Raw genomic sequence first — 23643 nt, forward strand, 5'->3', positions numbered from 1 at the left:
GAAGACAGGGCAGAGAAGGCTGGGGGACAGAGTTTTTAAATTTTGAGCTGACTGTTACTGATGTGTCGGCCTTAAACATGAGGGACAACAAAAGATGGCAGATTATACAAAGCCCGTTTTCACCCGTTCACCAAGCCTCCTTCTGAAGCATTAGTAATTCAGAACAATAACAGAAACGAATGAGGTTTGACTTCTCTTAGAAAATTTGGGATGTCAAAATTCTGTGGCCTCTTGTACATTCAAACACTTGCTTGGAAGAAAGAATATTTTAGAAAAGAATTTTGCTTGATGTGTTTTTCTCCTGTCACCATAGTGCTGACATGGTAGGGGAAGTTGTACACAGTGGCATTTTCCTTTCTGGGCAGCCTTCTCAAAGGCTGTAAACAGAGCACCCCTAGTAGGAATACAGTATTAGACTCAGTATGGTGTGTGTGTGTGGGGGCAGATCTGCCGATTAAAGTCTCTCTGCCCCCAACTGTAAGCTCCCTTCAGGTCCACCACAAAAATTCCAAGACAGCCCCTTTTCCCTTACATAAAGTCCAATCCACTCTTCCCTCGCAGGGAGTTCGGTTTGCTTTGGAGCTAGTTTTTAAGTGCAAATGAATAGTCTCCACAGACCATATAAGAAAAATGTAGTTCTTCTGTATCAGCAGGTCCATTTCTTAGGATGAGGACTAAGCAACAGCTGAAATGTGAGATTAAAAAAAAAAATTTTTTTTAAAGAGGAGAGTAAGACCGTTGGGTCAGAGGCACTGATAAGAGCCATTAAAAAGACACTGGCCCATTTGTGATGGGGCTCTTCCGTATGGCTTTGAGGAGGGCATATATCCTTCCTGGATCCCTCTAGGGTTCTATGTTTTCTTGATTGCTTTGACTGTAAATTCTATCTGGCCCTGTATTTTCCCACTCAAAGCAATTTCTGCCTTTCCCTTATCATGATGTATTAGAAAAATATAGCTTTGGATTTTAAAAAAGATTTCCCTCTCATTTTGATTCATAGTTCACAACTTTTGTATGTGTACTATATGTGACTAGTATGTAAGAGGCTCAAAAGTCCTTTCATGTGTGAAAAGTTGGGCATGAAAAAACCAGACTAAATAGTATTTATGTGTGAATAATTTCTATTGGAACCACAGGGGCTTACTTCTAGTAAATATGAGTAGCAGCATCAGGCTTCATGGGTGAAGTCCAGTGCTAGTGAATGTATCTGATTAATTAACATATTAGTTTTCTCACTAAAACAGGTTCTTAAAGCAATTTGCACCATAAAATCTAAATCTTATAAAACACTGCAAGATTCTGTTTCAAGCAACCAAACACAACTAAGGCTGCAGTCCTACAAACACTTACTTGAGAATATTGTCGAAGGCTTTCACGGTCAGAGTTCATTGGTTCTCGTAGGTTATCCGGGCTGTGTAACCGTGGTCTTGGTATTTTCTTTCCTGACGTTTTGCCAGCAGCTGTGGCCTCTGAAGATGCTGGCCACAGCTGCTGGCGAAACGTCAGGAAAGAAAATACCAAGACCACGGTTACACAGCCCGGATAACCTACGAGAACCAACTTACTTGAGAAGTGGAGCCAATGAAATTTATTTTCAAATAGGGATGCATAGCATAGGGTTTCAGTGTTAAATTGCAGCAATTAAAACACATTGTAGTCACTCATAATAGTAGGGTTGCCAACCTCCAGGTACTAGCAGGAAATCTCCTGCTATTACAACTGATCTCCAGCCAATAGAGATCAGTTTCCCTGGAGAAAATGGCCACTTTGGCCATTGGACTCTATGGCATTGAAGTCCCTACCCTCCCCAAACCCTGCCCTTCTCAGGCTCCACCCCAAAAAACTCCCACCAGTGGAGAAGAGGGACCTGGCAACCCTACATAATAGCCAGAAAAAGCTGTTGTATATAGGAATATTTTTTATCTAGTGGCAAAAAGAAAGCAAGGAAATGAGTTGATTAGTGTTCTGGGATAGGAGTTCTTGTGTTGATGTGACCATGGCAAAGGCCATACATTATGTCTCCACTATACTTGCATCTGAGAAACAAAGAACACTGAGTAAGACCCCCCACACACACACACATGTCTCTGTTTCTGATTTGAGGGGGCTTGGAATGAAGATCCCATAGAATTCAGCGGGCCTGAGAAAACGTGTATAGGATCAGGCTGCAGATTCTGGAGTAACTTTTAAATTAAACATTGCTCAATTTGAATTTTAGTTGTATGTTTAAAAAGAACTGTATTTCCTTTTCTTTTAAAAAGAACAGTATTTGTTCTGAATATAAACTTGCAAGAAACAAACTCTGACTGGCAGAAAATCTGACTAGCATCCAGCTCGCCATTGTTAGAGCATCAGACTGTTTGGCTCCTTGATACAATCTAGAATAGCAAGTCTTTGGGTCTGATGATTTTTCTTATGATCTAAGCATGTGCAGCTTTATCTGTTCTCAAAAGCATAGCCTGCCCAACTATAAGTTTCTCTAAGTGGCACCTGGATTCTTAAGTAAAACCTTTTAGGACAGCAGGCCAACTGAATTGGTTTATACTAAAAAGGGCATCAAATTTAATCAGGTGCTTGATGATGGAATACAGGTAATGGAAACCAAATCAATAAAACTCTGCTAAAATAGGAGGCTACTCATCATGAAGTGTACATTTTACGAGCTCAGCCTACTGTTATTTTGACAACTATGGAAATTATCCATATTTTTTTCTCCCCCCCCCCACAAATGGAATATAATATGTTGACTCCAGTAAACAGAACATGACAACCAAGTGGGAAAGGGGCAGGCCTATATAAAGCCCCATGTAGGATTCCTATTTAGGAATGTACCTTCACCTTTTATTCACATTGTGATTTAGAGTAAGGTCTGGGGTGAATTAAAGACATGCTGAATGGAGGCTATTTTAAATTGCTCCCTGTGGTGCTTGCCTCCCTTGTGTGGACTGTTTCAGTGCAGTTAATTGGTGATGGAGTTGCCAACTTCTCAGTCAGCCCCCATAAATGCGCAGGTGATATTATTTATCTCCATGCTATTAAAACCTTCATCTGAATCAAAGCACTGTTAAAGGGACAAAAGTAGCCCGAAGCACTTCTTCTGGTCAGTTGGCAATCCCAATGGAAAGGGAGCATTTGCAAGGACAGGAAGGCCAGTGTCCAGGGGCATGCTCTGTTTATACCAGTCTTGATGCATGCTTCATCCTGGTTGGATTTACTGGACACTTGGGAAGTTAAAGTTAGTAGTATTTGTGATATAGTGAGAATCATCAGGGGGAAAATAAATCCTAAACATAAATATGGCCTCTGGCATATTAGTTTATTATGCATTTTACATGTGTATTTACCTTGAAAATCTTTGTGGCAAGATATTGCTCAGGGCTAGAAAAACACCACAGAGGTAAATGCTTGCAAGAACAGATCCGAAGCCAAGGCAATTTCCTTTCCCAGACAATACACTGTGTACTATTTCTTTAGATGTCTACACTTAGTCATGAATGCAGTAACTTTGTAGCTGAACCCTAACAAAATCATGGTAGCCAAACATCGCTGCAAACCCCTTTTCATTTTGATGCCACAAAATGGTATTTCTTTTCATCATCTTCGGAGAATGCTGAAATCATTTCCTATTCCTTAAGCCTTGAGGAGTCCCATGATATTTTTATTCATGATCAATGGGCTGTCACTTATTAATTATACAGGCCTTCAAGTAAGAGAAGTGTTTTTAAGTTCCGAGAAGTAAATGTTTACTGTTAACATTTTACAGAGGGGGAAATGAGGCTGAGAAGTGGTTATGCCTACCCATAATCTAAAAGGAGCCCTGCCCAACGTGTGGCCCATTGAGACAATGGGTTACCAGCCACGTATTGTGGCCTACTAGGAGCTTGACCCCTCCCCCTTTCAAAGTTCCAGGCAGCATGAAAAACAGGTGGTTTACTGAGCTCCTAGCAGACTGCCACATATGATTTGTGGGCTGTGTTCCACTTAGTGGACATGCAGGGGGCAAGTCTGAACTGAACATTCAAGAGATTGGACTTGAATCCATTTTCTGCTTCTAAGTCCCAATACATTTGCCCACTAGATCAAAATGATGAGAAGACTATATACATGGGCATTCCTGAAGTACCATTTTTGCTACTGAAATTAATTTTGGAGGGTGGTGTGGTCCCATGGCTGTATCGAAGAACTTAGCACTGGAAACTGGAATGCAAAGCTTGTTCCTGTGAACAGCACTCTTATGTGGCCTTTGTGGAAGTCACTGTGGGTGCTTCCAGATGATGATTTTTTTTCTTTGCTAATGTTATAAAACACTAGCCTGATTCAGTCTTAATTGTGTATATGCTATGGATTGCCTTAAGAAGGCATATCTAACCTGGAGAAACTTCACCTCCACTCTTTCATCTGGCCACCCTTTTCCTTGTAAAGAGGACTCCAGTCTGGCACAGCTGCTGTCTTGGGGAGGGGAAAAGTCACTCTCTCCTTAACTAGAACCCCTGGCTCTTGAGGGTGCTTCATCTGTCCTCTCCTTCCCCCAAAATAATTTCCATGCTACTGCTGACGTTGCTCTGAATAGCAGGGAGCGCACGTGAGATGCACACAGTATTATCTTTTATAAAAGATGTGAAGTTGGCAATGGTGTTTTGGATGGGGTGCAGTGCCTGATAATTTAATCCAAATTGGACGAAAGATGTCACAGCTAGAAATGCTTCCCACTGAACTCAGTGGGAACAAAAGTGGTTATAGCAATAAAAATGAGTGAATGTAACATACCAATTGTAACATACCAAACTTTTGAAACAAACATTGATTTATAATTAAACAAAACAAACAGAATTATCTCTAGTTCAGACATCACACAACTGTTACACTTACGATAGAAGGTCCAAATTAGCAAAAACCCAGCACTTAAAAATAAAATAAAGATGCCATCCAAGGAGAAATGCAATAGTTTGAGGGGGAAAAATACTTTGGATTCTCAATAATATATGCATGAGTGAATGGTGTCAATAATGGAGAAGAAAGCCATTTCACATGACGGGACTGGATCCTGACATAGATGGCCTCAGAAACTTAATGAATATTACTGAATATTCATCTTATCCTCTGACATGCTAAAAGAGGCACAGTGGCCTTTAACATCTGTAATATGAAGGCGTACAATTCAGATTTGCTTGCTTCTGGTGGACTACCTTCTGGCTATCATGTGGGATGACGCAGGAACAGTCCCTTGCACAAATACTTCCCATGGTTAAAAAAAACACACACCAGTTCTGTACATTTTGCTCCTTTAATTGATCATCATTCCATTTTGGAGTTTTCCCAGCCAGTGCTCTGTTGCAGTGGTTTTATAGTTGAGATGTTAAAAATTTATATCAAAAAGTAGCTTGCCTCTTCAGCATGTAACAGAAACTTCTCAGAAAACTCAGAGTCCTCAGCTTTTTTAAATGAAAGCATCAGGAACCACTTGGCAGTGCTTTGAGGGACCACACTTTAAGAACCAGATAACTTGCATTTCTTGATTTGCCTTTCACAGAGCAGTGGAGAGAGCATTGTTTAAAGATTTTTGTTTTCTTTTCTATGGGAGAGGGAGGGTAAATGCAGATGTGAGATACTTTAACTTTTTAAAAATATATAAACTGTAAAATCTCAGTCTCCATGGACTGATGTAATGTTCAGTGTATACTGTATGCTTTTCCATCATTTTCTCAGGGGTGGGGATTGGCTAAGCTTCCTAAATAAATCTAGCCAACTGTTGGGACGCAGTCCAAGGTGTCTCTGTGTGTGGAAATCACATGATGCTCACACACTCACACACATGCTTTAAATACAGTCTAATTAAATTCCTTTACAACTGATCATTTAAATTCCTTTTAATTTTGTATCGGTTGCTTTGTGACCTGAGCTGTGCTGCTGAAGTCTCTTCCCTTTCCCCGCAGGGCTGAGCTGGCTTCATTAAGCAGATCCTGAAAAATGATCCCATTCCCCCCCCCCCCAGACTTAATAGTTAAAACAAATCTACTCACGCCCACAGTCCTAAACACATTGCACAGCACCCCCATAACAGTATCCACTTATTTCCCCATAATAGGATCAGGGTGTTAGAAGACTTGTTATTTCTCTTGGTACCTGGCTCAGTTCAGCTGTTTGAGTACAGCTGCAGTGTCAGTGGCTCTGAAAAACCTGTGAGGGAATGGTTTGCAATATACTCCTTTTTTCCCCAAAGACATAATCCTACTAAGGATTCTTTCAAATGTCGGCAATGCAGTTAGTTTTGCAAGAATAGAAAGCAGCTATGGATTTGAATTCAGTGCCTCTAAAGGCTGGTTTAGCTCTTCTACAGCATGCAGCAGAGTGGTCTCCAACTTCTCAAGATCCCGGACCCACCTTCAACCGATGAACTGCAAGTATGTGACAGGAAGTAACACGACATCAGTCACGTTACAGGAAGAAGAACCCAGCTTTTGCTAAAAAGAAATCCTGTCCACTGCCCAACTTGCTCTCCTGTTGTGCCTTTCAGCTTGCTTGCTAAAGAAGGAAGGAGGTGTGGCTCTCTTGCTCCCTGTCCATGACTATTAGCAGCAAAAAAAAGTGGCTCTACAGGAACTTGTCGTAGGGTTGTCAGGTCCCTCTTCACCACCAGCGGGAGGTTTTTGGGGTGGAGCCTGAGGAGGGTGGGGTTTGGGGAGGGGAGGGAATTCGATGCCATAGAGTCCAATGGCCAAAGCGGCCATTTTCTCCAGGTGAAGTGGTCTCTATCAGTTGGAGATCAGTTGTAATAGCAGGAGATCTCCAGGTAGTACCTGGACGTTGGCAACCCTAGCTTGTTGTGACCCAGCAGGTGGTCTCCAGGATCTTCACTCACTAAGGCATGGAAGCAACTTCATGATTTGCACCTCCCCTCACCACATATAGAGCATAATGTGTGACATAAGACCCACATACATTTACTCTTAGTCTCACCCACCAGGAGGGCTGCCAGGTTCCCCCTCTCCTCCTGCAGCAGGCTTTTGGGGCAGAGCTGAGGGGATTGTGTGCCGACGCACATCACTTCCGGTTGACAACTGGAAGTTGACAACCGGAAGTGCCACCTCGCAAGGGGCCTTATCCCACTCAAACTCCCCGTTTGGCACTTCTGGGTGTAAACACATTGCAAGGGGCCTTTTACCACTCAATCTGGAAGTTTGAGTGGGATAAGGCCCCTCACGAGGCGGCACTTCTGGTTGTAAACCGGAAGTGAAGTGCCACGGTGTGTATGTGCACGTTTGCCCCCCGATCCACAGCTGGTCGGTGGGCAGAGGGGTGAATTGCCAGGGGTTTGCCCACCACCACCGGGCACCTGGCAACCCTACCCACCAGTGACTGATCACATGGGTGAGACATGTGTATGCTGTCCATATCAGTGATCACACATGATGTTTTTATGGGTGGTAGTTGGGAGGGGGCAAAATGGACTACTGGCTCAACATCTAAAGGCTTACAACCTCACAACACAGTGCCTAGAACATCCGTGCTGAGCCCCTGTGTGAACTGATCCTAAATCGCTTGCCAATTTGATTCCATTCTAGAATCATCTATGCAAAGCAAACATTCATTCTGAAATGTTGTCTGAGCAAGAAATAAAAAGCTGCATATATGACTATCCACTTGTGAATTTAATGTGAACTAAGACAGTATGGTGCTGGTAATATGTGAAGATCTTGGAGAGCAACCTGAGAATTCAGGGGTAAACTGGAGATATTTAAGGATAGTATAACTATTAATGCTTAGGAGTATTGTTTCTGTGGCCAGGTACAAACATGGATTCCTGCCCCCCCACAATGTGACAAAAACAAGCTGTGGGGTGATGAAGGGGAAATGTAATGGATGGAGAAAAGGTTAAGCATCCTTTCTCTGATCCGCTGAAAACTACCCCTTCCAAATTGTACTTTGCAGAGAAGAAGTGACTTCCAGGTTTCAGAAGGTGGCTGCATAACATGTAGTTCTAGCCACAGTTGGTTGATTTTTAGCTAGTGAAGTTTCAAACTATGATGAGCAAGGTTTTAAATGATTCCTTGGGGATGCACAGCAAAGTTCTTCTTTTCCTTCAGGGAAGAGGCCTGTCTTAAAAATAGTGCTAAAGGAGTGAAACTTGGCAGGCTTGCTCTCAAAACACTGGCGGCTCCCTTAGCAGATGTGGATCCAAGGGACATAATGCATGTTTAAAGCCGGAAAAGATCATTATGATCGCGTTTGCATTTCATCTTAAAAAGCACTTCTCCTTTTATTTATTTACCACAACAATCTAATGCTGAAAGAGGTGGTAGAATTCTGTACTGCATGACGTCAGGTCACAGGTGTGATGTATATGTTTGTGATATTTCAGAATGTTCCCCCGTGTTAAAGAAAAACACGTTCCTGTATATAAAAAGCAAATGGATTAGGGATTATGTCTTTCCCTCTGATGTAACTAGTTTATAATATGCAGAGAGTTTAAAAAAGGATGAGCATTCAGAAAGGCAGTCTATCACCTGCAGAATCAAGAATCTAGAATTCTGTCACCTGATGTGTAGTTTAGATCTTCAATACTGCTAACTTTTCTAGTACATAACTATTCACAGTGAGTAATATGGTAATACACATCCCATGTTACCAGCCATGGTATTACCCAGGCCTGGCAAACTTCCCACAATGTGGGGAAATATGCTAGTCTTCTACCCTCTTCTACCATTTTAAAGATGACACATGGAAATATCTGACAAATAACATCTTCAGCCAACTCCTTGTTGCTTGTGTGGTTTTTCGGAACAGGTTGTAATGAAAATGAGGCAGATCATCTGGACAGAGACCAGCAGCCTTACCCCCCATCTCAGAAGACCAAGCGTATGCGCACTTCTTTTAAACACCACCAGCTCCGTACCATGAAGTCCTACTTTGCCATTAATCACAACCCAGATGCCAAGGACCTCAAACAGCTTGCCCAGAAAACAGGCCTAACCAAGAGAGTTCTGCAGGTAAGAGGTCTCCATTACAAATTTTCTCCCATACCTTCTTCCCCACCTAAAAGTAGCATTACCCTTATTTAAAGGTTTTGAATTTCCCTAGTGAATCTCCCTAATACATTTTGTCCCTGAAAAGATACATAAAGAGTTAAGGCATTTGGATTGTATGATCCAAACGCAACAAAGAAAATCTGAAGTGGGGTATGAGGCTACAGTTCCTGGGATTGAAGGAGTATCCCACCTTGAAAGGAGCAACCTTCTGCTCTGAGCAGGGTGGAAAATCTGTAACCTTCATGTGATGTCTCTCCTGATTTAAAATACTAACAATTTATTGCTCATTTAAGGCAAATGAGCTGTTAGCACTGAGCACCCAGGCATGCTGTAAACACAATATTTTCTTTACCCGTTATGTGAAGCACGTTTTAGTTATAATTTTAATTGCTGAAATTCTCCATATTTGTTGGATACAAATAATATTGAGGATCCTCCCTTTGAACTAAAGTAAGGGATGCTTTTCCTGATTGGTAACCCCATGTGATATATCTGTTGCTGGACTGGACTGCTTCAGGAGGCAGGCAGGGGTTTTATAGAGTGGAGAGGGAGAAAGTTCTAGCTTCTCCCTGACATACTAGTTTTGGCTATGGAGGGGCAGTGCTTGTTTGCTTGTTTGTCTACAAGGGGAGCATTTGAACATATGATCCCCCAACCTGCTGCTTGCCATCCAGCAATAGATACATCACATGGAATTCCTGGTCATGTGTTCTGCATCTAAGACTGGATTCCTGTGCTAGGTTTATATGTGTTTTAAAAACACTTTAACTTGTTATATTTATATATTGAGCACATCTTTGGAATGCACACCGTTGAACAGCTTTGCATCATTCTCCAGGCTGTGAGAAATCTCATAGTTCACCGAGTGACACATTCCAAAGTACTGATCACCATGTAAAGATGCTATACAGAAAGTCACTTCAGGTTGACTTTCCCCCTTTAAAACTGAATGCCAGCTTCTGGCCTTGGATACCACATCTTAACATTACCCATAGTTTCCTATATACTGTATGCCAGATCCATAGAAGCTAGCAAAAATGAATAGCAGAGGTTTAAGAGACATTAATTTCCTAGACTATGTGCAAAGGGATGTGAGCAAAGCCAAAGAGATGACCAGCACAGTGCTGAAATGCCCTCTGTGCTTTCCCTGTAAGAAAATTGGAGATGGTATTTTTCCTCCTGCATTAGCTCTTAAGGGTTTAAAATGCTGATGTAAGTTTACAAACTCCAAGCACAAAACTCCGTCCACCCACCTTTTACTAAAATGCTGTGGCAATTAAAAAACATAAGTTAACCCATCAAAGCAGTTCTTTTCTAGAATAAGCGGGTAAACAGAATTTTTCAAATCTGTCGCTAGCATTATTTCACTATAGGCTCCAGAAATGCATTTACCAGCACCTACAGATTGAGGTGAAGCATGTGAACAGAAGAAAGTAAAAATCAAAAGAAAATCTTTCATATGATGGTGGTTTTCATACGATGTTCACAAGAATCCTGGAGTTCCTTGGGAACTTATCAGGGTTTTTCAATCAGAAGTTTAGTAATCGCAAAGCTTCCCCAAGAGGTCATTTGCCCAGCACTATAGATTTACCCCCGTAATGCACAGCTGCAGAAAGGTATGACAGAGTGTACTCTGGAATGCACTCTTAGTTCTCGTAGGACAGCAATGAGACCCAGTAAGCCCGGCAGTGTTCTATGTGAGTGGAATATGCATCTTTATCATGCCCCAGCATCTTCTACAATGCATTAGGTTTCTACTACATGGCAGCAAGCATTCTATGGCAAACAGGCTAGTGAGGAAAGAGTTCTCTGATGGTACAAAGTCTGAAAACCACGGGTGTAAAAGATTCGTTCCCGTCCCCTCCACTAAATCCCACAATTTTTTAAAAATGCATTAAAGCAAAACAAGAAAAAAAATCCATCAAAACAAAGACAAACATTGGTAAAGAAATCAACTGGGATTGGTTTGCAGGTTTGGTTCCAAAACGCAAGAGCCAAATTCAGAAGGAACCTTTTGCGGCAGGAGAATGGGGGTGTTGATAAAGCTGATGGCACGTCACTTCCGGCACCGCCCTCAGCAGACAGCGGCGCTCTCACTCCACCCGGCACTGCGACCACTTTAACAGACCTGACCAATCCCACTATCACTGTAGTGTCATCAGTGACCTCTAACTTGGACAGCCACGATTCCGGAAGCCCCTCACAAACTACCTTAACAAACCTTTTCTAACATTTGACTTTTAGAAAGGAAATTCTTACTCTTTTGTTCTTCTATCTTCATTATTATTATTATTATATTATTATTATTATTATTAATATTATTTGCAAGACTTTTTAAAACAAACAAACAAACAAACAAACCCACAAAATAGTTGGGGAAAACCAGCTTGGTGTGTAGCATTTGCAGCCACTTGGCGAATGAGTTTGCAGTAACCTAACTCTATTATGAAATGACGTGCTCTGTCTATAAATTGTATTCAGACTTTTCTTAAAAGAAAAATTCATTGCCTAATTAAAGGGAGTTTTCAGTCATTCTATTAAGTGCCTCTTAAAATTGTATGTTCCTTATTTCCAGAATCTTGAAAAAAAATTGGTTACTATGGAAGTCGGAGAATTGTGTTTCCAAACAAAGCCACAGGTTTCTTCCAACCGTTGGCACCTTAATCTTAAAGATGATATCCTTGTAAGCAAGTCCCATTGAGCAGGGCTGGAGAAGGTTATTTTGGTGCCTGAAATGGAAAGTGCAAACAGTGCCAATCCCCAGCAGTTGGGGAAAAAACCCTGACAATTTGGCACTCCAACATCTGCCACATGGGGTTGCTGCCTCTTTCTATCCCATAATAGAGCTGGCCCTGTCATTGAGTCCAATGGAATGTACTTTTTGTAAATTTGCAGCCTTAAAGGCTGCTTTTAAATCCTACTGTTTTCATTTGCAGAAGTGCATGCAAGTAACTCCTGCGATGAAAACCGTGATGCCAGAAAGACCTTTCCCTATGTGCTGGCAAGTCAGTGCGATATATGTGGCTACTGGGTTCATGGCAATTCCTTTGTTCAACAAACCACAGTGGCATCCTCCTTTTGGGATGTGAATTTATGACTCATTTGCAACAAGCAGAATTAACGAGATTTGCACATCACCACCACACCATGCTGTGGTTTGGTTGACATGCCAAATTGGCACCTGCTTGCTATGGTAAATGAGGCATGACACCTATGTGCCACTCACAGGGAGCCACACCAGGCCAAGGAGAGAAGCAACCACCACAAAACTAGACTCCATATGAATCAGGGTCAATATAAATGAATCAACATAGGTCTATAACAGGGTGGATACAGACAACCACTTACTAGGAGCCATGATACTACCATACAACTCCAGGGTGCACACTCTCACTTAGAGGTAACTTGCAATACAATCCTCTTCAGAGTTTCTCCAATTCACCATTGATTCCAATGGACGTAGACTGCAGAAACTCTGGAGAGGATTGCACAGCCAGTCACCTGCTTCACCCTGTTAAGTAGTAATATGAATTTTACCACACATGAGATGGAGATGCATGATAAAATGATTGTATGTGCAGACTCTAAATAGTAACTTACCACTGGATGTTTATAATCGCTTAGGGTTAGGGTTAGATCCAAATCAGCATGTGTCAAGTGAAGCTTGAGGAACAGTACTTTCCCAACTCCTCTTTCCTGCTGCCCACCCCTCAAATTCTGCCCTTGGGGGCCCAGGGACCTTCAGGAATGGCATGGGGGACAAAGTGGGGGTTTACAGTGGGACAATCAGCGAAAATCATGCCTCCCTCCTCCATCAATGGAAGTAGCAAAAATGCTGTTACATCAACAGAATGGCACCTTTGGATCCAACCTTTAATAAGTTTTCTGTATTATCCTGCCCATTAGTAAGGATGTTACTATATGTCAGACCTGCCTTTATGCACACTCAGTGTAATGAAGCCAGAGCCTATGTGGGAACATACTGTATGTATATAGGTTCTATATGTGCAGTTAGAGAATCTGCTTTTGGTACAGCCTAAACAGATACACTGGCTATGCATGTACAGTTTATACACATAGGTTCTTGCAGAAATTTCAGATGACTGTGCGTGTGGATGGGGCGTGGCTAGTGGGTGATCTACTCCCCTCCCAATGTCCAGTGACTGTACTCACATGTAATGTGTGCACCATCCTCCACAGTCAGTTCTTTGAGGATAACAGTCTTCAGCCATGTTCAGTCCACTCCAGTATGTACTGAAAAGTACAAGAATTACTTCCTAATTCTCACACTTTATTAACACAGAAATAATTATCTGGTGGTCTGAAGACTGGGCCCCAAAGCCCTATTTACACTACCAAATAAGTTTTCCCTAGAAGGAAAGGCAATTTGTTTCACATCTCTCTCTCTCTCTGTCTCTCTGTGTGTGTGTGAGTCAGTGTGTGTGTGTGTGTGAGAGAGTACACACTTCAGTTTCTTCTCTCTTTGGGCTTTGTGTGCATTACCCCAGTTGAGCCCCAGTGCATGCACTCAATCATCATGAAGCTCCCATTGCTGGATGGCACCAGTGTTATCAAATACTTTGTCTACTTGTCAAGATGTCAGTCTGTGTCCCTCATAGTGGGCAGACTGCAATCCAGAAAACAGAGCAGCCCCTGAAAATAGAGAAGGTGACCATTTCTGCTGCAGCACAGTGTAGACACTGATCCCAAGGCCAAAATTTTATGGACCCTTATTTGGGAGGAAGTACCACTGGCCAAAGTGAGGCTTACTTCTAAGTAAACCAGCATAGCGTCCACTGCCTATATACTATACTGATTTAAGTGGAATTCACTTTCAAGTAATAGGCACAATCCAGATGAAGGTAAGCACCAAAACCCACTGATTTCAGTGGCCAAGTTCAATGTACTCTGTCGCTGAAATACAAATATATCTGAAGTACTTAAATTTGGAACTGGAGGGGCATGCATCGTCTGTGCCAGACTGAAGATCTTCCTAGAGGACTGTCACTTGTTAGAGTTGAAATGTCTACAGTCCTGTACATACGTCTGCTGGATTAATTCCTCTGAAATGAACGAGCTAATTCAAATGATTTTCAGGGATGTAGCTAAATAATTGGAGGTTAAACTGTTGAAACCTTTCCAGTTTTGTTTCCTATTATGAGCACAATCTGGCAAAAGTGAAGCATTTTCAAGTCCCAGTGGGATGGTGGGGGCACACCCTAACACCAAATTAGATTCATTAAAAAAAATTATAAACACAATTCTGTCTTTAAAATATTAATATTGATGTCTACTATTAAGGTAACTCTTGACATTATAAATCATTTTCAGGGTAGATGGAAATAAGCAAAATATGATTTCTTAAGATGTTTAAAAGCTAATTCTAGTATTTCGTATTCATTGTTTTTTTAAAAGCATACTTTAGATTCTATGAGATGGTACCTGCCATTTTAATGCATAAACTTCAAAATGGATAATCCAGCAAAATGAGTTCCGATTATGACAGCAATCCTATGTGAACCAACCTGTGAATAAATCCAATTAAACTTATTGAGACTTACTTCAATGTAAACATGCATAGGTTTCGATTGAAAGTCCCACTGAAACTGGAGTCACAACTAAGGGCCAAACTGCACAAGATGTCTGGCCATGAGTCAGGGTTCTACTGACTTGACTCACATTCTCCACCGCCAGATGACAGCTGTGGGGAAACTCATTTTCTAGTTTGGACTGGGACTGTGGTGTGGGAATGAGGGGCTTCTGCCTCCCCCTGTACCATTTTCCCAACTCAAAATGGCTCCAGGGGCATTATTTGCTTCTGTTGGGACTGCACATGCACTGCTTTCAATGGGACAACTGTCATGACAAACATTTGCTGGATTATATCCATTAAAAAACCTTCAGCTCATAATGTGTGGGTGTATGTATTTATACATCTGTAATAACAAAAATAAATACATACACATGTGCTGGCCAAAATCTATCACAAAGGTAAGAATGCTAAAGCCCATTGAAATAACAGGTCACAAGCATATTTCAGTAGAGTCCCCTAGATTTTTTTGTTTAAAATATTTTAGTACAAAGAAAATACGTCAGAAATCTTACAAATTGTGCATTTAAAACTGAAAAACGTTGAAGCCGCTAAACTCAGAAGCCTCGTGGATGCATTGCTGATTGAAATACCTTTCCTAGTTTACACTTGCAAGTGTTTGGTTTATTTTTTTAAAAAATTATTTAAGCTAAAAGTCTGAATGGTCTGGGCAGTGGTGAATGTTCATTTGTATCCTTTATGCTGAAAAACAGTAATTAGATGTGGGACCCTCCAAAGCCAAACAGAAATCTGTTAAGATCGGTTTGGATGGATCGTTAAGAATAACTTTTGCACAAATAGTTTTCATTTTAGCCTCTCCCTCCACACCCCCTCAATCAAATATCTCTCTTTTAAACATTTTATTTTTAGTACACAAAGTGATTAACAAAGGAATTCTCTCCCCTCTTTATTAATGTGTGGCTGCATACTGACAGTTCACTGCCCATATTAAAGTGCATTATTGTAACTTTTGCTCAGGGTTTTAAAAAAAATTAGCACAGAAAAGTAGCTTATTTAAAAAAAAAGGAAGAGATGTTAACACTGTAACAAAGGAAAATGTGTCTTTGTCATTATATATTTAGCAAGTGTGGTCATCATCTTCTGGGACGCTTAAGGCTGCTGACCTAAAGCACATTTAGATGGAAGTAAGTTCAATTGACATGAATGGAATTTACTTCTAAGCTGATATATTTAGGATTGAGGTGCCAACCTTGAACTTTTCCTGTTTCTATTACCTTATGGGCATTTACCACTAACCAGACCAAACAATCTTGGAAAGGCTCAGATCTTTATTAATACACTTTTACAGGTACAAAAAATTGATACTTATAAATTTTGTTCTTTGACAGAACAACTATATGGTACTATAGATCTACTTTATTAAGTAGACTAATTATAACTCAGTTCTGCAATGTGCCTTATGCTATAACTTGGGAGTAAGCTTGTGGAAAATAAATCAGGATATATATGTGTTGTTTGTTAAATTAACTGTTTCAAGCCCTTTTGACACCTCACTAGTTTTGTACTGTTTTACCTCTTATTTCTGAAACTCTTTTTATGGTGTATCCTGGTAGAGGGGACAAACATGTCATAGAAAGCAGTTGTGCACTCTTTCGGATATAGTTGATAAATTCAATAATCTTATATATTGAACTTCGTGTTTATAGTACAGTTAAGTGGTCTAGCAAACTTGTCCATGTTTCTTTGTTTTATTGAGAAATGCATTGTATAGAAACTATTTCCCCTAAATATTTATGGACCAAACAATTGTGATATATCCTATTAAATTTGTGTGAATAAACCATTTTGAATCGAAGGAGTTTTATTTACCATCCATTTCCTTTTTAAAAAAAGTAGTCTTATCTGTGGCTGTGTGTTGTGTTGCTTTTACTGTATGCGTGGATGAGTGATGATGAACACAGTCAAGGGCATTTTATCAATATTTTAAAATATAAATTCTAGATTTCCCTTCAAAGTACATATACATGATGCAGTTTTAAGATTTCTGTGGGTTTTTTAAATGAAAAGTAATGCCCCACTGATTTGATATTATAACCTGTTTTAGGCTACAATCCTAACTACAATGGCTCCAATCCAATGAACAACAGTTGCACTTAAATTCCATTGAAATTAATGGGCTAAGTTAATTGTGACTAATTTGAACTTCACTGATTTCAATGGGACTAAGTGCACCTATTTTTAGGTGGACTGGGGCCAATTACTTGGAAGTTAGTTTCCCTGAAAATTGTTGGGACCCACTTCCAAGTCATATGGGGCACAATCCAGTATGCTGGCCCAAACCGAATGCCATTGAAATCAATGGATTTTGAGTTATTCTCGAATCTGTCCCATTCTATCATTTCCCTTTGGACTTAGTTCAAACTAGCTGTTGTTGGATTGTGCCCTTGTATGTTTTGGATCAGGATGCCACATTTCTTCTAAAAACAAAACCCCAGATAGTTTAGGAGCTGAAGTAATTGCATGAAAATTATAACAAATAATTATGATGAAATGCATCAAGATTTAGTTGCTAGGTATACTGAACACAAACTAAAAGTACAGACCCCTAAAAGCCAGGTTGCTCTGTAGTTTAATAAATTGTCACTATGATTTCTTTCAGGGAGAACAAATCTTGGGGCATTACAGCCAAACATCCCGACGTTTGAAAATTCCCTAAAGTATTAAAAGAAGGGGAAAGTTTGATCGGAAATCCACTGCAGTGAAGACAAAGACAATATTAGGTTATGATAAACCATACATTTAAAATTTATTGAGCCAAAAATAATTTTTAAAAATAGACTCAATGTCATTTCCTGAATGTTAACACATGTTATTTGATGATGTCTGACTAAAAATCCGAAGGCTGTGTATGACATCAGAGCAACCTGGCAGTACTACCCAGTCCTATTTGAGAAGATTCTTCCATTTTTTTAAAAAAAAGAACAACTCACATTTGTCAAGCAAAAATACCTGTAAAATAAGATCCAAAAACTGCATTCATTCCATTTGCTTGCCAATGTGTATTAATCATATATGTTCAATGACATTTTTGTAAATTCAGAGGAGAACATTCTCACTCATTCAAGATAATAGGGATCAAGATTAGTATTATTTGTTTCTGACTTAAAAATAAAATTAAAGCAATCTGCATGCACTTTTTCATCTGTCACCTAGAGTGTACTTTTTCTGTATGATGCATTTCGTTTTGATGTTTCTTGTACAGTAGTTTCATTAATAAACATTTTACTTGATGCAAACCTAGTTAACACACACATAACTGTTGAACTTAATTTAATTATTTCAACAAAATGATGCATCCCCCATCAATGTTTTATATAGCAAATGAAAAGAGGTTGTTGCACAATGTAAAATGACTTCCTTGGTATTTCTTTTTTCCTGCACCCCCCTCGTCTTTTTCCTTTCTTGTGCACAATTGACATGGATAATGAATGCCCATCAAGAAAGAAAGGCATGATTCAGCCAAACTTCAGCTTAAATCTCCTCCACTGAAATCAACACGGCACCAAAATTGTCAACTGAATTGTGCCCAATTTCTTAAAGCTAAAATTTGGGCAGCAAAAAAACAAACATAGGAGTCAGAAAAAATGTCTAGAAACCAAACACGTGCAACCCGCTTTTTGACTATGGCAGTAGCTCTGGTGCTATTGGCCAAGCACAATGTTTTTGGTGCCCATGGCAGTTGGACACTTTGTTTTTCCATTGCTGCAAAAAATCCCTTATTCATGATTTTAGGAAGGCTTAAGCAGTACAGTATAATACCATTAATGGCTTTAGCTTAATGATCCCTAATACGTTTACATACTCACTATGCAATGAGCAAAATCATTTAACGGTTTTTAAAAAAATAGTCTTAGAAGACCTGATCTGTGCAGCATCCAATCCACAGCTGAATTCCAGCTACCAAGGATAAATGTCATTACTACTTCAGAGATGAAGCCTTGTATCTATTAAAAATCTTACTTGTGGAAGATGTTGAAGAACTCTGTTCCTCTTAAACTGTATATCCAAAGCATATGTTAATTTGTTTTAGGCTTGCCAAAAAAGAAAAAAAAAAACCCTTTTCATTTAAAATGAAATTTTATTATATACAAATGAACCCTATGTAAACAATGTAACTTCTATGAATACGGACTAACATTAAAATATTTCATTTATGTGTATATACTGAGCATTTTGAATGTTTTCTTAAACTCGTGGTTCTCTGAAAAGTGAAAAAGAAAAGAAAACCATTCCATTCTTAACAACATAGCACCAAATTAACACACAGATTACTTGTGTAGTGTTTTGGACTCTGGGAACAAGGTTGTATTTGTTTGCAATAAAAGTTCTCACTGGTACTCATTATGGGCCAAATTGTTTAAAGAATGATTTTACAATGTGTTATAAATGTTCTGTTGAAAAGTTACTATAGAGAGCCTAATGCAAATAGGTAGAATGATAAATGTAAGTATATTGTTCAGTTCTTCAGCCTCCTTTGGAGCTGATTTTTTTTTAATGGATGTTATCTTTACAGAATACTTGCTCTAGCCTGGGTCCATTAAATTGCAAGCTCTTGAGACAGGGGTCTTTATTTTGGCATGTTTTCCTTATGTTGTTCTCTGTATCTTAGAAGCACCAGCAGAAAGTGCTGTCGCTCATGGTCGGGGTGGTGGTGGTGGAAACATTTCCTTCAACTTCTTGTGCACGTGCCACTCTGAAGCCCTCCCAGCCTTGAGAGGAAGCTTTTCGAGAGGCATGGGGATGGACTGCAACCCGAAAGGGGGACCTTCAAACTACAAGCAGGGCAGCCAGTCACTTCAGTTTGGATCCCAACCTAAACAAATAATAATAATAAATCCCACTAGCAGTGCAGTCTCATATTATGGATACTCACGTAATGGATACATAACCCCCAACATAATGGGTGGGTGCTTAAAGTATGGTTTGTGGTTCAGTAATATGTTATTGTCGAAACTTGAGTCAGATTCCTATTGGAAATCCAGCTAGTTGTATTAAGAAATCAATCACATAATTTTGTACGTTAGTTTTAAGGAAGAATATATTTCTTGGTATTGACAAGTGCTTCCCCCCTTCCATATTTTGTGCAAATGGGAGAAAGCATTCTATTCTATGAGCAACTAAAATTATCATATGTAGTACAGGAACAAAAAGGCATGAGCTGGCACATGAATAATTTGTTCCCTCCTTCTTTGGGACCCACAGGGTCAAGTGGAGGTGACCCTTTTTGGAAAAACACAACTGAGGCACAGTTAAGCCTCATTATCTTACTGTATTCCATTTCTTTCATCACTTTTCTCCCAGTTAGGAGAAAATTGCTTCAAGAACTAGAAGAATACAAGGAATGGAACAGGAGGATTGAGCTCTCCTGACCCCTGCATTCTGGCTTTGTTCAATATCATGCAACTCTTTTCTTGAAACCAGAATAAATGCCACTCTTTTATACCTACCATGACTAACAGAAATTGAAGAAAAGGATTTGTAATTGCTTATATGAAATTCCAGACACTGAGCAAACTTAGATCCGAAATCAACAGTTTTCTCTCACATTGAGAGGTCTCCTGATCACTACTCTCTCATATCTCATTTGTAGAGTTGACAACCTCCAGGTAGTAGCTGGAGATCTCCTGCTGTTACAACTGATCTCCAGCTGATAGAAATCAGTTCACCTGGAGAAAATGGCCTCCTTGGCCATTGGATTCTATGGCATTGAAGTCCCTCCCTCCCTCCCTCCCCTCCCCAAACTCTGCCCTCCTCAGGCTCCCCCCCAAAACCTACCACCAGTGGTGAAGAGGGACCTGGCAACCCTACTCATTTGACCTACGATATGTGTTGATTGGGGGTGGGAGGAGCTTTAGTTTCTACCTATGATTGGCTTGAGACCTCTGTTGAGAATATTGTATATATTAAATAAATAAACTATCCTCTCCCCCATCAGTCTGCAGGGCAGGTGTGCTACCTATTTCTCAGGGGACAAAGTTTGACAGTCTGTCTCTGTTCCTTGTCATTGAAGACTGCCAGCCAGTACAAAGCATTTCTCTCTCCTTCCTGTTAGGAATATGAGCTAGCTGGTGCTACCTACCTATCATCGGGAAGGAAAAGCTATGGTTCTTGTAGGTTATCCGGGCTGTGTGACCGTGGTCTTGGTCTTGAAGGACAGACACTGTCCTTCAGTGTTACTCCTCTGAAGATGCCTGCCACAGGTGCTGGTGAAACGTCAGGAAAGAAAATACCAAGACCACGGTCACACAGCTCGGATAACCTACAAGAACCAATGAACTCTGACCGTGAAAGCCTTTGACAAAAGCTATGGTTTTTGTGCCTCTATCCCTTCCATCTGCCCCACATGTCCCCTTGTGGATATAAGCAAAGTCTTTCCTGGAATATGCATAGCCCCTAGACAATGGAATATAACCAAGACCTGCATATATAGAATGAGGAAGTAGGAACGGAGTAACTACAAAAATACAAGCTGGGATGATCCTATTCAGCAAGAACTCTTCCAGTTGTCATTCCTGTCACAGGCATTATTATTATTACTTGCTGATTATTAGTCACTCTGTCCTCTTGCTGCTATAAAATTTTCTTCTGCCCAGAAACTGGATATTGCAGAACCAGAAGAACCACCAAAATACAAGGTTTCTATTCCCAAATGTCAGAAATTTAGCTTGGGTTATGAATGGGCAAGAGCCCCGTGGCACAGAGTGGTAAGCTGCAGTACTGCAGTCGAAAGCTCTGCTCACGACCTGAGTCCGATCCCGATGGAAGTTGGTTTCAGGTAGCCGGCTCAAGGTTGACTCAGCCTTCCATCCTTCCGAGGGCGGTCAAATGAGTACACAGCTTGCTGGGGGTAAAGGGAAGATGACTGGGGAAGGCTCTGGCAAACCACCCCGTAAACAAAGTCTGCCTAGGAAATGTCGGGATGTGACGTCACCCCATGGGTTATGAATGGCCTGGTGCTTGCACAAGGGACCATTACCTCTTTTTTTTTTTTTAATGAATGGGCACTGGTTATATCAGATCTTAATAAATTCCTGAAGGCACATGCCTAATAATGGGGGTCCAACTTCTTTAAAAAAAGATTATTTGTGATAGCCTTGTTTTTGTTTCACCTCAGTCCCCCTCAATTGCCAATGCAGCCATTTTATTCAAGTGAACTGATTTCTATTGGCTGGAGATAAGCTATAATAGCAGGAGATCTCCAGGCACCACCTGGAAGTTGGCAACCCTAGTACCGTATATACTCGCGTATAAGCCGAGTTTTTCAGCCCAAAAAAAGGGCTGAAAAAGCCGGCCTCGGCTTATACGCGGGTCAATACGGTAGGGGAGGGGGGAGGGAGGGAGAGAGGAGGGAGGAGGGAGGGGGGAACTTACCGCCGCCGCCATCGCCGCCTCCGCCGCCATTGCTGCCGTGCCCGCGTGGCTTCCCCCGGCCAGGAGCGCCCTGGAAGGGCCTCCAGAGGCCTCTGGAGGCCCCGTCGCCGCCCCTGCCGGGCGCAGCGAGGCTGCTGCCGGCCGGCGCCGGCCTGGAAGGGCCTCCAGAGGCCTCTGGAGGCCCCGGCGCCGCCCCTGCCGGGCGGAGCGAGAATGCTGCCGGCCGGCGCCGGCCTGGAAGGGCCTCCAGAGGCCTCTGGAGGCCCCGGCGCCGCCCCTGCCGGGCGGAGCGAGGCTGCTGCCGGCCGGCGCCGGCCTGGAAGGGCCTCCAGAGGCCTCTGGAGGCCCCGGCGCCGCCCCTGCCGGGCGCAGCGAGGCTGCTGCCGGCCGGCGCCGGCCTGGAAGGGCCTCCAGAGGCCTCTGGAGGCCCCGGCGCCGCCCCTGCCGGGCGCAGCGAGGCTGCTGCCGGCCGGCGCCGGCCTGGAAGGGCCTCCAGAGGCCTCTGGAGGCCCCGGCGCCGCCCCTGCCGGGCGCAGCGAGGCTGCTGCCGGCCGGCGCCGGCCTGGAAGGGCCGCCCCTGCCGGGCACAGCAAGGACCCTGCCGGCCGGCGCCGGCCTGCGCACCTGGATTGAGGTAAGCCTGCGGGGGGGGAGGGGTTATAAACCGACCCTCGGCTTATACGCGGGTGCCTAATTTTTCCCCATTTGGGGGGAGAAATTAGGCATCTCGGCTTATACGCGGGTCGGCTTATACACGGGTATATACGGTACATAAATACTTCCTTGGTTTTATTTTCAAACAACATTCCGAGGAATCTTGGAATCTCTCAGAAACGTATTAGGGATTAGCAATGAAAAGATCCATAGTGAACAAACTTCCCTGAGAAACACTGTATTCACATCTGCCAGTCTTCATGCACAGCTGCAGGTGAGTGCTTCGTACTTTAAAAGCTAAATTTTCAGGCCTGGTCTACACCAGAATGAGGTAGTAGACTCCCGAGGAGGTAGAATATGTCAATTTCAGACTACAACGTGGGGTTGCTACTTTAAATGTTCTCCCAGCAAAAACACCACACAAACCTCCTTGCAAGTTAAAAAAAAAAAAAAAACACCCCAAAACAGTGAGGACCAACAGCTCAGCCAGTGTGCTGTACAAACTGAGTATGCAGCTGCTTCTGCATGGATGTTTTGCTATCCCTTACTTACTACAGTTCTGTTTTGACAGCACCAACATGATGTCCTCTTCTTTTTGTCATGCTTCTGTGTTTTCCTCCAGTTTGCTGTGATTTTTCCCAAACATGGTTTGGTATGATTTTCAGAGGAAGAGCACAGTAAAACCACCTTTGCACACTGTGGACTGGAAGGTGCACATTTTGCTGCTCCTGGGCACACAGGCACCATTTTTCTTGCTCCACCACCCTTGCTCACAGCATAACTAGAGGATTTTTTGAGGCTTAAAAAAATCAGTAATTCACATAAAGAACCTGGGCAAGGGGGGGGGATGGCGGCCATGCAGCGCTGTGGCAAGGAATGTGCAGGGAAACCACCATGTGGATGCTCCAATGGCGCTGTGATTGCCCGAATGCCTCTGTAACAAAAGGAACACAAAAATTGTCACAATGTAGCAGCAGCCTA

The 23643-nt window shown here is 41.8% G+C and overlaps 1 protein-coding gene across 4 annotated transcripts in view; it reads left to right on the forward strand.

Moving 5' to 3' along the window:
- The window catches only part of LHX9 (LIM homeobox 9), a 32549-nt gene extending 14533 nt beyond the window's left edge, over positions 1-18016 (forward strand). For 2 of the 4 annotated variants that reach the window (XM_056844449.1, XM_056844450.1), the window contains exons 4-5: positions 8785-8987; positions 17237-18016. In XM_056844449.1, the coding sequence (XP_056700427.1) occupies positions 8785-8987; positions 17237-17293 (260 nt within the window). In that variant the 3' untranslated portion in view covers positions 17294-18016. Of the gene's footprint in view, positions 1-8784; positions 8988-10998; positions 11267-17236 lie in introns of those variants that run through there. The other 2 variants (XM_056844447.1, XM_056844448.1) reach the window with 1 other exon arrangement.
- The last annotated feature ends 5627 nt before the right edge of the window (positions 18017-23643 follow it).

The sequence above is a fragment of the Euleptes europaea genome, chromosome 2, assembly GCF_029931775.1.
Source record: "Euleptes europaea isolate rEulEur1 chromosome 2, rEulEur1.hap1, whole genome shotgun sequence".
Classification (NCBI taxonomy): Eukaryota; Metazoa; Chordata; class Lepidosauria; order Squamata; family Sphaerodactylidae; genus Euleptes; species Euleptes europaea.